At 30.7% G+C, this 17068-nt stretch overlaps 2 protein-coding genes across 2 annotated transcripts; one reads left to right on the top strand and one right to left on the bottom strand.

Annotated features, from left to right (window-relative positions):
• Positions 1 to 78: 78 nt before the first annotated feature.
• On the bottom strand, positions 79 to 2141 carry LOAG_06391 (hypothetical protein; the record flags this gene model as incomplete). Its single annotated transcript, XM_003141927.1, has 7 exons — positions 79 to 228; positions 591 to 845; positions 922 to 1026; positions 1159 to 1278; positions 1376 to 1480; positions 1647 to 1788; positions 1999 to 2141. The coding sequence occupies 7 exons, from the start codon at positions 2139 to 2141 to the stop codon at positions 79 to 81; spliced, it is 1020 nt and encodes a 339-aa protein (XP_003141975.1).
• Positions 2142 to 6791: 4650 nt separating this feature from the next.
• LOAG_18369 (CBR-TAG-236 protein) lies at positions 6792 to 16667 on the top strand (the record flags this gene model as incomplete). The annotated part of the gene is made up of 17 exons (XM_020451030.1): positions 6792 to 6807; positions 7400 to 7600; positions 9280 to 9451; positions 10142 to 10227; positions 10675 to 10897; positions 11139 to 11327; positions 11711 to 11911; positions 12550 to 12656; positions 12781 to 12915; positions 12989 to 13089; positions 13359 to 13532; positions 13735 to 13874; positions 14045 to 14148; positions 14584 to 14777; positions 15018 to 15138; positions 15446 to 15589; positions 16243 to 16667. 17 exons carry the CDS (start codon positions 6792 to 6794, stop codon positions 16326 to 16328), a joined length of 2394 nt encoding a protein of 797 aa, XP_020305221.1. The 3' UTR covers positions 16329 to 16667.
• Positions 16668 to 17068: the final 401 nt, after the last annotated feature.

Raw genomic sequence — 17068 nt, 5'->3', positions numbered from 1 at the left:
ATGTGCTTTTTTTCCTTCCTTCTGAAATAACAATTGTTTTGTTTGTAATACATAACTATCTAAAACAGGGATAAATAATCAAATTAGAAGAAATTCAACGTTTTCCTCAATGCAAATAGATGAAAAATTCCTACTACGATCACCGCCAAGTTGTTGCGCTCGAATAACTTTTACATGCATTTTATTCGGTTTTGTTTGCAGTTTAGTACTGTGATTCGTTAATTGTATCTGAAAAACTACCACAAAAGTTATTTGGACCTCAAAATTGTAAAGTCTAGAAACTTTACAAGTTTGCTCCTCTCTCCCTTTTGCTGCATGCATACCTCATACCATAAAATGTTTTTTTCTCTCTCTCTGTTTTTTTCTTTTTTTTACATTTTTTTATTTTAAGCTCCTTCTCTTTAATTCTCGAAAAAAAATTTGAGGAGAGAGATGGTTAGATGAACTAATGATACCAATAATGAGGAAAAATTTCTTTCTTTTAATTAAATTTGCCAATTGATATAATTGATTATATTCGTGATATTGATTATATTCGGGAATATACCCCGTATTATATTTCATGTTGATCAAATTGTTTGTATGCGTACCGATACTGACTGATTGATCCGTTTCGTCATTTCATGTGCTGGTACTGTAACCAAATTATCAGTAATATCAACCTCATCCGGTCCATGAACATTTTTTGACATCGCACGTGGAATTATCAGTACATTAGGTGGCATCATACCGGTTGTCATTTTGTCACACTTTCCACCAGGTTCCGATAGTGATACATTCGTAACAGCGGAAAGAAGGCATTTACGGATCATTTCATCCACTATCGTATTGGAAACCGTTCCCGTCTATAAACATTTGATATTTTCGGAAAATGAAATATGATAAACAAATGCTGTAAAAATACAAAATAGAAAGAAGTACCGGAGCAGGATTCCTATTTACCAGTTCTATGTCTAATTCAGGTCGTCCACAAAAGCATGCCATCATGTAGATTTGGTTCGCGATGCATGCCAAACGTAATTCTATCTGAAATGAATTTCAGAAGTTCATAATATCAAAAAATAGGTTATTGATTGATTGTTTCCATTTTATAAATTTATTTATTTGCTAATTGTTTTGGTTTTTTTTACGATTAAAAAGGAAAAATTTATCAACAACCTCGCCATGCAAATCAGTGACTTTTGCATCAAAATTGGTAACTACTAATCGATCGCCTGTTCGTTGCGAACTCATCAGTTTGAGGTTTACTTCTGGTATATTGATTTTACTTTTTATAATCTGTAAGATAAATTATACATGATAAAATGATAAACAAACAAAAAAACAAACAGATAAAAACAGTAACTAATTACATAGAATTATAAATTGAACCTACAAGATGATCATTAGGTGATTGTTGTAGACGAATATCAGTAATACGTGGGGCTCTTGTAACGTTCTTATTATCGCTGAAACCTTCGAACAATACTTCAAATTTTCCCTGAAATTATAAGTCAGATATTAACTTCAAGTAATAATTATTTATATCATTGCCATTTGTGTAAGCTATATTTAAGGTGACATATTGTCATAGTAATAAGAGGTGTAGCAATATTGGTTAAAATAATAATAATTGGGATAAATGAATAGTTGAAGCTATATATTACAGGTATGGAAATTTTTTTAGCAGCCTCATTCATAGCTATTATCCAAGCTTGTAAGATATCCGGTACACGGTGCATATTATTGAATAGCCATCCGATCATATCATTTAACCAGTCTGTTGAATGTTCATCACTACTCCATTTGCTGCAATTTTAACAAATTAGAAACTTTGATTAAACAATGCCTGAAATTCAACTCATCCAATTACATTTTTGATGATGCTATCAAATAACAACAAATACAATATAGCAGACTGACGTAAAACATACTAAAATAATATTTAAATCAATTATTGTTTTTGCACTACACATAAGAAACAATAATAGCAATAGTCCCTTGATTAATTACCCATACCTGGAAGTAGTGTGGGATTTGATGACATTATCATTTACTTCGGTGGTTACTGTCGTCTGAGGTGCACCTACTTTTGCAAGCATGAAATAGCATAATACGCCCACGATAAGCCAAGATATGATTAGCCATGTTAAACCATCCATGACTTTTTTTCGTTTTTTTGAAATTGCGCTATAATTAGTTCGCCTGAAATATTTCATTCATCAGTGATAATCATAATATAATTGTTGCCGAGAAATAAATGTTTTTAATACATCTTCAAGCTAAAACTTACTTTTCTTTTAACTGTTACAATTGTTATTATTGTGATTGTCACTTTAGGGATAATAATTATAAAAGCTAAGAACATAGCAATTATATCAGTTATTATAATTTATTACAAGTTATTTCTGTTTTTATTCATTGTAAACTTCAGAAATTATAAAACTTTTCAATATCCTAGAACATATATTGTCATTCAATGAGATTATAATAGCAATGATAAATGATAAAGATAGTAATGAAAATATCACTAGAAACTGTAGCAATGAATAATTATATTGCTCATTTACTTATATTTCATCACAAAACGTCGAGTCATCTTTGCATATTCATTATTATGTCAGCAAAAATTTGTAATTCAAATCATGCATTACTATCATTATCATTATCAACAAACATGCGATATATAAAACCATTATCAAAATTTCACTTTGATCATCTTTAAATATTACCAAATTTAAATCCATTTTAGATGCACAAAAGATTTTCGTGAAATTATATATATATATATATATATGTATATATGTATGTACATGAACTTCACTAATAATGATAACAATAAGTTAATTATAAGCAATGCGTAGATAAATTATTATATAATTAATTATAATTAATTATATAATTAATTAAAATTTGTTTACCAATTATTATATAATTAATTATATAATTAATTAAAGTAATAAAAATTACATTTGAAAGGATACTATGACTGGTTAGAAATAATGAAAATGTTACGTTCTAATTGGTAAACAAATTTTCGGATGTAAAGCTGTAATTCGTTGAAAAATTGTTGGAAAGAATAGTGATGAAAGTTCTGTTGGTGAATAATGTAATTCGAAACCTCACTAAGAAGTGCATCTAAAAACACACACACACATACACATACACGAACATTACAACATTTAAGCTTCAAAACTTTTCTACACACACAGACACACGCAGACACACACATACACAAACACACACATACAAACACACACACACACACACACAAACATATAGATCATACGAATACACAAATATTCCGTTAATTGTCTCTGACACATTAACATTTCACCAATTCAAACAGACATACGAAGTAAATTAGGAAAGTATTTTACAAATAATTCACTGACAAATAGTAAGCATTACGTAAAGAATAAAATAGTTAAACGTTGAAAACGTGAAAAAGTATGTAATTACGACGTGTTTATCTGTCTGATTGACTTATTCATTCTCTTCTTCCTCCTCCATTTCCTCCCCTCTTCCTCCATTCCCTCTTCTCCTTCTTTCCTTTTTCTTTTTCATTTACTTTTTTTTACATCTCTTCAACAATTTGAAAGATAAAAAAGTGGAGGAAGAGAAGGAATACTTATTTTTTTGTATCACTTATTGAAGGATATAGCTGCAATGAAAATTCCAACACTAATCGATCATTCATTCCGAATTTTTGCCCGATCGATCGCCCCAAAATACATAAGTTTGAAATTTATGGAATAAATTTTAAAGCTTCCACACCTTTTTTCTTTTCCCTTCTCTCTCTCCCCCTCACTTCCTTTCTCTCCTCTCCCTTTTCTTCCTTTCTCATTCTCTGGTTTTAAGAAATATTTTCGAAAACTTTTAAGAAATATTTTCGGATTATTTGCACTTTTTAATAATATTAAAAATAAAACATTTATTAATTTTTTACGACAAAGTGATGGAAAAAATTTACGTAATTTAAAAGGTAATTTAAATGTGACCTAAAATTTTAAGTTTTAAAATTTGCAATGTATTAATGATAACACACATGAGCATGTTATCAGTAATCATTTGTTTATGATTATGTTATCATTTGTTGTGATTTTATCATCCATCATCATCATCATTATCATCATCATCATCATCATCATCATCCATAGGAATCTTTAAAATCATGTTTGAATACTAAAGATGTATTTTGCATTCAATATTTCAATTCAATAATTCATTTTTCTCCCCCTCCCTCTCTCTTTTTCATCCTCTCACTCTTACTCTATCCCAGTTATTTTTGTTCTATTACATCCTCAAAATTATCAAACACGGTTAGCATCATTATTTATCTCAAATGATAAATTTACGATAGTATTATTACGATATAATTAATAAAATAATTTTTTTAAATAATTTTTAAAAAATTCTTTTCAAAAAATAATTTTTTAAATAATTTTTATTTCTGATTTCTTAAAAATCTATAGATTTTTCAAAAATTTTTGTTTTTTGAACTAATTTAAAGATTCCGTACCTGCGATATATTTTTGTTTTTAAAAAAAAATTTCAATACTGCTTGGAAATGTGTTAGAAGAATCATTAATCTTGTCTTGTTGTGATGCCATGATGAAAAGTTAAATGAAAAACACAAAAACGTAAAATGGGCATTTCTGAAATTCATGAAACATTTGATATGGATGAAATTCAGCTTGTTGAAAACTACGTTAAACAGTAGCAATTCTGATTTTTATCGGCAAATTCCACCATTTAATTAATGTTTCAAAAAAAAAAAAGGAAAAAAACGTGAAAAGGGAAAAAAAGATAAAGTACTTTGCATTTGGTAACAATGATTTCATTGATTTGTACCATTTTCAAATTTATAAACACTTGCAAATTTAATTCCTTTTTTCAAAAAATGAATAAATAAATAAAAGACAGAATCAACGTAAATCTTAAGGTGATGATAATGATGATGATGATGATGATGACATCTATCGTTAATCGTTCGAGTTAATAATTGAACGAAAAAGAAAAAAAAAGAATTGTAACCATCGTTTGATTGAAAAATAAAAAATCAAGCAACAAAATATGATGCAAAATCAGCTGAGCCACTTTTTTTTTGCTTTTCTTTTTTTAAACAACATTAACAGGATATTTTAGTTGGTGAAATTAAATGCTTTGCTTCTCTTTTATTGCAACAAAAATAGCTAGAAGAAATGGATAAGATTATTAAACTGAAGTGAATTTTTAAAGATGAGACTATAATTATTTATTTAAAAATAATTATAATTCTATCAACAAAATCTTTATCAGATAATGTGTAGTGAATTTGAAATTAATTGAAAATTAAATACATTTCAATGTATGTGAATGATATCCCCGAAAAATATATTGTTGGTAAAAGTTAAATTGTATTAAAGGAAATATGTTAAAACATTAATTGATGCAAACGAATGTTACCGTAATATATTGTCGAAATATATTATCGTAAGATTCTTCGAGCATAGTTTATTACTAAAAATGAATTTAAATAATAAAAATTTCAATGATTTGGGAAAAAGAAGAATTTAAGAAAATTAACATAAAAATTATTGGAAATAAATAACAGCGATAATGCATTAATATGCCTTAAATGTTTGCTAAACAAATATTTTAATATAACGTTAAATTAAACACAAAACATTATACTATGACAAAGCTTTAACATTTATGATATACTATCTACAGCATATCAGATATCAATCATAATATATTTGGGTGAGGAAAAATATCACAATTTTGCGTTTACTAACAATAAGATTATATGATAGTAGTTGGATAAACATTTTAACGTGAATTAAATTTGATTAATTTCGGCAAACTTCTTTCACAACGGGTTATGGCATCAAACAGAAAGGCTACGATTGAAGGATTGCAACAAGATGAATTAAACTAATTAATTTTAACAAACTTTTCCTGTGCATTTCTTTCAAAATGTTACAATTACAAAACATAAATGATATGATTGAGTCTGATATGTAATATCTGATATAATCAACACAGAAACTATATGAATGAGTTTCGAACAAAATTTAATCGGATAATCTTGACAAAAAAGTATAGAATATTGCTAAAATCATTGTTTTTTATAATATTTCATCGGTTATTTATTGCGAGTATTAAGCGAAGCACTGGTACATACAGCACCGAAAAACTGAAATTTACAATACTATTTTAGATTTACATTGCTATTTTAGTCGCAATACTATTTCTTCCAATCGGATATAGTACTGGTTACAGTACTATTTTTCTACTTCATTTATAATACTATTTTAGCAAGAACAATAACCATCTTTTTTATCTTATAAACTGGGAATATATATCATATAAATTCAAATATGGAGATTAGTATCATGCATCCCGTGATATAGTTGGATGCAATTCTTCCTGGAAAGAATTTGTCATATCAGATGTTCACTTATGCATTTGCTGAATAACAGAAGTAGTAAATGAGTAGTAACTTGATCTAATTAATCATAATTAGCTAATATATGTAGCAGTGATGTCTTGACTTATTTCTAATAATTTATCGCATTTCCTTTCCAGTAATTTATTACCAATTACCAGTGGTTTATCTTGTGCCATATTACGACTGATTTGATCTCTCAAATAAAGTATATATCCGATATCGGATTTCAGGCATTTACATATTCAACGATTTAAATAACATGCGTTACCTCAGCAGCTGCAAAGGATGAAAATAGTGAGACGAGTAATTTGCAACACGACTACAGCTAGATGATTTTCGGCCTTCTTTTGTTGTGCTGAAATGCGTGGGTGGGGCTATGTTGATTATCATCCGTAAGTGGACAGGGAGAGTTTGAGAGCTCTACAGCGCTTTTTTTTCATATTTTTCTTTTTTTTTTTCAAAAATTCATTTGCTTTGCTATTTACTTATTCACTCATTTACTTACAAATGCATACTAAGTTTTCCTTTTTTTATTACTCGTTTACGTATTCGATTAACTATTCAACTTATTTGCTAATTTCGTTTCTTTCTTCATTCTCGCACATTTAACCTTCCTTCTGGCGAAGAATGCTTCTTTTTTTTCACTCTTACTGTTCGTTTCGCTACGACGCTAAATTTCCTTAACATGAAAGATCAAAGATCATTGTGCTATTAAACTTGTATAGCTTGTAAGGTCGTTCGGAAATCAAGCATTAATACGGCCTAACTATAATTCATTCTTGTTTAATGGAATTCTTTAAATCTACAAGTTATTGCTATTATCATTTCAATTAATGGATGAATCTGCTAGAAGGGAATGTTGACGCTATTAATTGTTTCATTACTAACCTACGGAATTCACTGACTTCAACTTAAATCGAACTTTGTTACTAGAAGTAATAAACACAAATTCGAAATGCATCACATGTTAACTTGTTTATCAAGCACTGGCATCACGGTCATTCGAGAAGCAAAAGCAAAAATATCAACGAGATGAACAAAAGAAAGTGAATGAGAAAGAAGAAGGATTAGAAAAAGCTGAAGTAATAGCACTATCAGTACCTGGTCAATTACAAACAGTGCTGGAAAATTTACCTTTGGTTTATAATACCGATGATAAGAGTTTACAGCAAGCTGTTACCAGTGGTAATCTTTTTTTTTTAAATTTTTATTTGCTTGACTAAATTCTTTAACTAACAGTCTTATCAAGTTCTTTCCTTTTATTTTTCCAATTTTAGCTAGATTTTTGTATTTTTTAACATAAAATTAAAAAGATGAAATTTTTCCAACAAAGAGAAATCTATGACATTAAGTGCTATTATTTTGATTTTGAATAATTTTGTACATTTGTTTTTTCTATTTATTTATTTTTTCATTTTAGTTTTAACTTTAGTTATATTTTCATTTATTTGTTTGTTTCTTCTATGCTCAATATTAAGCATTATTTTTTCCACATCAGTTGGTTTTGGTTTTTTACACATTCATTTCTTCTATCGAATATCATTTTTCGTCATCGCATAGTTTTAGTTTTTTGTTTTCTTTTTTCTTCTTGTTTTTCATTTGCTGTTCCATCTCTTTTTCTTCTTTTCAACTTTATTTATGTTCATTTTTCTGTTCCCTTTGATTATGCCATTAAATATCACTTCTGTCATTACATAGTTTGAATTTTGCTGCGCACTTTTTTCTCTTCGTTTTATCTTTTAATTTTATTTCAAATTTTACTCTGGTTTTGTTGTTAATTTATTTTTGTCCCAGTTCTTTCAATCTATGGTAGTTGTTTACTTAATCTACGTTTTTTTTTTTCTGACAGTATATGTCCCTCTCCGTGTTTCATTTATTTTCCCACAATAATTTTCTTGTTCTTTTCCCCCAAAAAAACAGTCCAACCATATTCAGTTTTTTAATTTCAAAAATGAGAAATCACTCACAAAATTGTTTTTTGTAAGAGATAAAAGAAAATAGTTGCACATAAGACAAATGTTTGAATAAAGCTTACATATGGCCGACTTTGTGGTTTGAAATTTTCTGGACGGAGTTTTTACTATAATACTTCCGTGCTGTACCTATCAGTCATTTCAAAAATCCGATTAGGAAACAGAATCAGTTATCATTTCGAGAAGAAATTTAATCGTCTTGTTTAACAGTTAGTTTCATATGTTTTGAACAATTGCGATAACGACTAATTTGTATATACATCACTCTTCATTTATGATAAAAAATGAAATTAAAAAAAAGAATATAAAATGTAATGTATACAAAAAGAATATAAAATGTAATTTTTATAGAATAATATGCGTTAAACTCATTACATTCTCCCCTTATTCTACTCATAATCTATAATTTCATCTCTTTCCTGTTCCATACATTACATTTATGATGAATGTTTGCCTAACAATTTTAGCTTTACATTTTTTGTGACGTATATGCTATAGGTTTTATAAATAACTAAATACCACTTTACAGTAATTGCTGCAAATAAAAATCAATGAAATTTTATTGCAGCATTAGGGAATTAAATATTCCAGTCAAGTTTTACTATCAGTGTTAATAATGAGAGTAGGTATGAGAATTATCTTACTTTAATTCTCAGATTCTATCCAGTTTTAATACTGGAGTAATGAAACTCTAAAGCTTCGAATCAAATGTGAAAATTTTCCAAAACTTTTAATGAAATGCCAAAATTTCCCTATTCAAAGTATCTATTGAACATGAAAGGTGGAAATTAATATGATTGATGCATTAATTATTATTTCAGAGTTTCTGATCAATTATTTCAAGGTTTTTCGTTTTTCTTCTTTTAGTTTTTCTTTTTTCTGCTTTTGCAGTGGGAATTAACGACACGGCAGAAAAGGTATCATTCAAACCAGGCCATCGTCGGCGTTCCTCTTATGAATCGGCACAGATCCAACTGACGCACCACCCTCGACATCCAAGTTTTCATCGCAATATCCACTGGATGTATAACAAATCTTTAACTACGCCTGGTTCTTTTCTGAAGTGATTATTTCGCTTGCCATATTTTCATCAGAGTAATCTTGTTTTCAATTTTATTGGTTGGGTTTTATCTCTGATTCGTTCATATTATTATCATTTCTGTATGTTTTACTGATGTTAAAAAAGATGAAAGCTATTAATTGAAAGTTGAGAATGTATAAGTCATTCGCTTCAATAAATTTAATCATTATTCAGGCAAATTCTGTGGGAATCAAATTCCGCCCTTCGTATTTTGTTTACAATAAAGGGAATCGAAAAAGAAAGAAATGTTGAACCTCACCGTCTTACTCCCTTTCCCTGTTCTTCAAACTGGTTATTTAATATGATTTCAAAGGCAATAATTCCATGCATTAGTAGCATTTTGCGTTTTCCCTGCACTTTTCGGCTTATTATTTCATTATTTATACTGTTTGATCTTAAACTAAATGCAAATTTAGAATATTTAATTCATCTCGCACTCTTTTTATTCATATCCTAATTAGAATATGCGATTCAGTGTTTCTGTAGAAGATTTATGCAATCATGCATTTTCATGATTTCTTATAGATTACAGTCACAGATGTCATCAAAAATGAGAAAATCACCGTCATCGTCTTCCGAATCTAATCATTTTTCATACCCACTTTTTTTCAAAGATGATAATGATATAAAAGGTGTTTGTGGCCATTAGTTTGATAATTCCTCACTTTCCAGTTCAACGATTGCTACTACTAATGGTGCCATGGCAACTACAACTCCAGCTATTGCTACAGCTGGAACAGCACTTGATTCTGCAATTGGTAAACATATACAGTGTTTCAGTTTATTTATGGTCGAATTTCTTTATATGTTTCAGATTTTGAAATTTTCAGATTCGAAGGAACTTCAAAAGGAGATGTTATTTATTTGTAGTATTTCCCAAAAATTCTGTCTGGGACACTTTATTGTCATACGGTGTCAGTAAAGGTTAAGTAGTGTCAGAGTAGATTCAAATGATTGTAAACTTGTCGAGATGGCTTTCCGACGTACTAGCTGCCAAGAATTAGATTATAACATTAATTTGTTCCTACAAGCGAGTAAATTAACCAGAATGGTAATAAGGATTTACTTCGGAATTTATTTTTGAATCCTATTGCACTGCCTTCAGTGAAAGAAATTGCATCGCATAAATGTTGGTGCTGATAATGCGTAATCTTTAACAAAATATCTTCAAACACAACTTGATAGATTCGTTTAAATAGTTGCAGGCGGGTCATTGAGTTCGAAACAGAGGTCACTGGATTGTCATAATGAGTTATCGGCTGGGATCATCCCCGATGGTGATGATGATAACGTTGATGAAGACGACAGAGACAGTGATGATGGCATTAGCTTCGATAATATGGATAGTGTAGTTCACGATAGGATGCGAAAGCGAAGTAAAAAAGGTGGACGGAGCACGTTGTCACTCTTGTCCAGTACTTTCACAAGGTTTGCCTTTACACAGATGGATCTACCATGAAGGATGAACTGGAATTACCTTGGAAACGAAGGAAAGGTGCCAGCGATTCTTTGAATTGGAAATTACGATATAGATTTGATCCACATATATGCCCTAAATTCTTAATAAGTTCTACGTCATAATCGAAGGGCCGCATTTGATTTTATCTGAAAGATTGGTTTGATCTATTTGAGTTATAGTTTTTTTTAATTTCGAAATTAACTTTTTTAGAAAGTTATTTTCTCGTAATAAACAACATGAGCATCAACACACAAGTTCTTGGCGATTATTTGGAACTAACAATTGGAAAAGTAGTGGTGGAGGTCGTGCAGCTTCTGCAGCAACTGGTGCGTCCTGTAGTTCTGCAGCTGATGATATATGCTGTTCTACCACCGGTTTAATTCTGGAAGATAGGCCAAGGTTCTACCAGATATTGACTTAAATTGCATTTAGTAATTTTCGGTGAATTTGAAGTCCGTGCTATGAGGTTCTAATTTTGTAAAGATTGCGATTAGATTGCGATTCAAATTGAGGAATTACCGGTAAAATCACTAAAATTATTTGATTATTCATTGCGTCGTGTCTTCTAATTGTAGATCAACTGCATGCCAAAAATGCTGCATAGCTATGTTAAGTTTTTAAAAGAACCTCAATTGTCAGCTGTGTTGTTGGTCATAGTTCTGAAAAGGATTTCTTGCGAATTGAAGCTATAAGTGAAGAAAATAGAATCCGAATGAATTAAATGAATTTTTCAATAAATATATTGGGTATAAATTATATTCAGGACTCCGTCCTTATTGCAGCACTCTGCCAGCGAAATCAATAGCAGAACAACGACGTCATGAAGCGCAGTATTTGGCACTTATTGAAGCAACTAAACGTCAGGAGGCCAGACGTGTACGTCAACGACAACAACTGTTGGAAAAGAAACGAAAAGAGGAAGACGAAACTGCTGCTGCGGCTGAGGTGTGGTGCAGCCGAATATTGCCTAATTGGGAAAATATGTGTGTTTTTTGAGTCCTTTGCTTAACTTAACTTAAGGTATTTTGAGACTTGATTTTGTCATTTAACGGCATAAATCTTTGAAGTAAGGAATCGCCTTTTTCGGCTACCTAAGTTTGCTTTACTTGCCAGAACTTTAAGTCCCTTTTTGGTTGATTTCTTTGAGATTCACACCATTTGCTCAAAGTGATGAAAATGTCACACGTATAATACATGGTAATTCAGTTGCTAGGGTTTAAATCCTAGATCTACATGTTCGAGACTTAACTAGTTATAGCTCTACCATGAATTATTTTTGATAAGTTAGTGAAGAATTTCACCAGGAATTTCACTAAAAAATTATTGAGATTCCTAATTATATTCGAGCTGTGAATTAAGCAAAACGACATGAATACGATAGAAGTTCTGTTCATGTCAAGACTTGCAACATTTTGAGAAAAAACCATATTTTTGATAAACTGAGCATTTCGTAAATGTTCGAGCGCCACTTATCATACCAACAAATTTTTCAGTTCGAAGAAAAAAGAAAGTAGATTAACATTTTCTAATACATTGGCTCGCCGACTAATGTTTAAAATCCCGCGAATCCTTGATTGCATTGTCTTATTTCCAGAAAATATGTGTCTTAATTTGCTTTTAGTAAGGACAGCAAACACTGCCGTGACTTGTGGTGGCGTGGCATACCTTCAAAAGTACGTGGTCATGTTTGGTCTCTCGCCATCGGGAATGAGTTAAATTTAACACCAGGTGGAAGTTTTTTATGGGGTTAACAACATTTTTAATGTTGCACTTTTTTTGGGCGTTATTCGTAACGTTTGCTAACAGGTTGCTAGCCAAATTTGAGACTTTTGTTGCATCATTAATTCTATAGAATTATACGAAATTTGTGTCACTCGAGCAAGACGACATGCTTTTGCTACAACTGTGACAGGACGATGTGGTGGTTCCTCAATTACTGGCTTTATGGATGTCGATCAGCAATTAATTCCACCCGTTTTTCCAAAAGGTTACTATAAATTTTTTTCTAAATCTCGACAATAATTTACAAAGGGCTATTCAGTAACTGATTGATTTTCCAGTAGGCAGCGGTATGGGAAGGCCGATTGGGCGTGAAGGTACTCTCGAGCTGATTCATCTCGATGTTTCGCGAACATTCCCACATTTGGGTTTTTTCCAGAAGGTTTTTTTCGTTGGTTTTTTTTTGAAGACAAAACATATCATGTCGGAAAAGGTTAAAAAATAATTTGTTTAGTTTTTTATATTTAGTTTTTTTCTTATTTTTATTTGTAATTTGGCGATTTTGCTACGGCAGTACTTGCAGTTGCAATTGCAACTATCATAAACTTGAATAAGAAGGTAATCGCACGAACAACACATAATGCTTTCAAGGAAATATGCAGAGATTTTCGAATCTGATGTATCATTTAATGAATGATGTAGATTTTATAGGGTGGACCATATGAAGAGTTGCTTTTGGATTTGTTAGGTGCCTATGTGTGCTACCGTCCAGATATTGGTTATGTGCAGTCGATGTGCTTTCTTGGCGCTATGCTTCTCCTCCAAATACACCAACCGTATCAGTCATTTCAGGCATTTGCCAATTTACTTAATCGACCATTGATGGTGCTTTTGCTTTCTTTTTTGTGAATTCTTTCAAACAAAAAATTCAGACTGTTTTGATCTGTTTATCTTATGTGCTACGTGATGGCTTATCCATATTCTTGCGATCACAAATTATTGACTGTGTAAAAAGGATTCTCGTCTGATAGAATTAAATTTACGGTGAAGGTCTTACGAAAACTTCATTAAAAAAATTTGTTTTAAGCTGGCATTTTTTGGATTACGACAGTCTCAGATGACAGTTTATTTCATAGCATATGACCAGTACTTTGAGCAGGAGTTACCTAAACTGCATCATCACTTTGATGTGCTACACATTCGTCCCGATATGTACCTGATTGAATGGTAACTTATTGTTTTTTACTAATTCCATATTTCTAATTATAGCTAAGCTCCCATTCAGTTTGTCATATTTAAAATGTTTTCGTATTTTCTTAATATCAATGATGATTTTCGATGAGAATTTTATAAGTTAATATTAGTTTAGAATACGGATTAATCAGCAGTTTTTTCAGGGTTTACACGCTTTATGCAAAATCATTACCATTTGATGTTTGCTGTCGAGTTTGGGATGTATTTTTGCGGGATGGTGAACAGTTCATCTTTAACACAGCTCTCGGTTAATTGTTTTTTTTTTTTTTTTTTAATACATTTATTTTGCGGTGAGGCATTACTAATATTTCGGTTAGTTTAATCAATTTAAGATGCACAACAATATTTTAAGATCTTATCCAACCAATGACTTTTTTCTTCTTTCACTGTTGATTCTTCTTGTACGTTTTACATGTTCTCGAACAGTTTAGTTAATAATATTCCAAAATTAGATAAGAGGAAAATTTTTAGATACAATTCATTTGTTCCTTCGTGGCTGTACAGCTGTACAGCTCATGGCAGTTATTAGATATTTTGTATTTAGTTACTAACCGTTAGGAATGTGTGAACTTCACTTTCTTGTGCCAAGTATTCAGGTTGAGCTGTCAGTAAATGATTGTATGTAAATTTTTTTTAACTTTTAAATTTGTAACACACCCGTCATACTTTAGTGATAATGCAGGTATCATGCATTTGTATGAGTGTGAGTTGGAAAATATGAACGATTTTGATGCTGTAGTTCATTTCCTCACCCATTTGCCGGAATCAATGAATGTCAATCAGCTGTTCGATGCCATTGAACCTTTCGTGAAATCTTCCCCTTCTTCTAGTGCAGGTTCGGATCACGGAAACGGAAAAAAGCGTTCTTTTCAGCAGGTATAGTGATTTTGGGAAGTTATGACGATATTTTTAAGTTCTGCATTAGCGATAATATTCAACTATGCATCTATTGAACTTTTAATTTTATGGATTTTTCCTGGATGTTAATTCATTTCATTGCCTCAGTTTTTATAAAAATGGTACTGCTTTTGGAGCCACGAAATTGCATGTAATTCAGACCAGTTGCAGTCATTTTTTTTGTGAAAGTTAAAACAATTTTAATATATTTTATTGCAGATTCATTCGGATGTCACTGAGCGCATAGCTCAAGCGGCTCTAATGGCCGATGGTAGCGGAAATTTTGGTTTGTTTTCATCCCCAATGGATGCATTGTATCAAAAAGGCGAGCCATCTATTCGTAAGCTATATGTTCTCTTTTTCAGTTTTACCATTCTGATGAATAATTTGTTAATTAATCTCAAGAATGATGCCGACATTTTCGCATTTTATTTCTTTTCATTTGGTTGTTTTATTAATCTTGATTAGCAGACAAGCATTTTTGGCTTCTTTAGTTCTGTACTGTAATTTTTTTTCGTACATTTCGAGTCGTCTACACTGAAGTTCCGAATTTTGTATGAGCTAATTATTAGTCCAGAATTATAGGGAGTTGATTTGGTCGACTTTCTGGGAATATTCTTATCATTTGTTCATATTATAGTTTACAGGAGATTGTGGAGGAGATTCATGTAAATCTGTCGTGGCAAATGGCATAGTTAAAAACTCATATAATGTTGACGAGCAACAAGCCGCAGCTATTCGTCTAAACCTATGCAATATGAAAATGAGCAAAAGCTTGAGCGAATTCGTGGGTAAGTGCTTGCTCTTTTTTCTTCCACTGTTCGAGTTTACTACTTCTGTTTTATCTTTCATTCATCGTGCGTTTTAGGTCATCATTGCTACTTTGTTTCATTTTTATTTTTTTTGAAACATGGGGAATTTTGTCCTTTCAATATTTTTGAATAAGAAATTTAAAAAAAATAAACAAACAATGAATGTTTCATTATTTTTGTGGTAAATTAATAACACTGTATTTAAGATGTAAATGTATTCGTTTGAATTCATACGTATTATTTTCATTGTATCCTTATTTTCCTACTTGATTATTCCTATTGCCGTTATATTGCTATTTCCCTTATATCTTTATTAATTTTACTAAATTTTTGACTTCATACCCTTATTACTCCTTATATATTTCCATTTTTACGCTACTCCACAATGACGAATAATATAATTTAAAGTGGTATTCCATTGTGTTCTATGTTATAGCTTACACTAATGATGGTTGGAACTGCTAGAGTATACAGCCGTACATGCAAAATACATTATTTCATGTTAAAAAGTTGGAATCTGAAATTCAAGTTAACACGCCGAGAAATTCCGATTTTTGGTTTGAAATTTAAATAAATAAATTGAGAGTGTTTATGCTTTTGTTTATTTATGGTAAAAAAAAAAATTGTTGCAGATGATATGCTACGAGGCGCATGCACAAGAGAGAGCGATGTATATGCCGACGTTGTTCCGAAGAGTAGAGCACCCACTGCTGTTTAAATTGCTCAGAAGTTGCTGGTCATTGATATATGATTTTTGTGAATCGTCTGGAAGGAGAATGTATATAAATCAAAAGGGATAATCTATCAGGCTTAAAAATCGATTCATGAAGCCTAGCCAATTATCAGTCTGGTGCCCAAAGAGAGAGCGAGAGAGAAAAGAAGTGAAGCGTACTTCTTTGCCTTGTTCAGTTATTACTAAGAGCAGTTGTGAGTAGTATATTTTGTTTTAATTAAATTATATTATTTACTCGATACTTCCACAGATTACTTATCTATAGTTTTGTTACGTTTTTTTTCTAAACAAATCGGACAAGTTCTATTTTTTAAAATTTTTAATAACATGCTCTATTTTGCAATGGCTTTGACCTTAAGAAATACCGTAATCACTCTTTCTTTACCAAATTCATTTCTATATTAAAAGAGCTTTATAATGGATATGGTATAAGTTTGAAGTTTGTCTGTCATTGATACTACTTAATTTATTATCAATATCATTGCCATTATTATTGATTTTTGCATTGGTTTCATTATTGGTTGATAACGACAATTAAAATATTTGTGATTGTTTTTATGACATATTATAAACTAATAGTGGTAGTATCAAGATGCAGTGGAATTTTTTATACATAATTTTTATACAAATTTAGAAATGTTATGTGACTCCATGCATCGCACAAGTAATGATTTGAGCAGGCTAAACTATTGCACATAAAATAAAGTTTGATCACATTGGAATAC

This window comes from Loa loa (assembly GCF_000183805.2).
Source record: "Loa loa unplaced genomic scaffold supercont3.279, whole genome shotgun sequence".
NCBI lineage: Eukaryota > Metazoa > Nematoda > Chromadorea > Rhabditida > Onchocercidae > Loa > Loa loa.
This window is presented reverse-complemented; position numbering and strand designations above follow the sequence as displayed.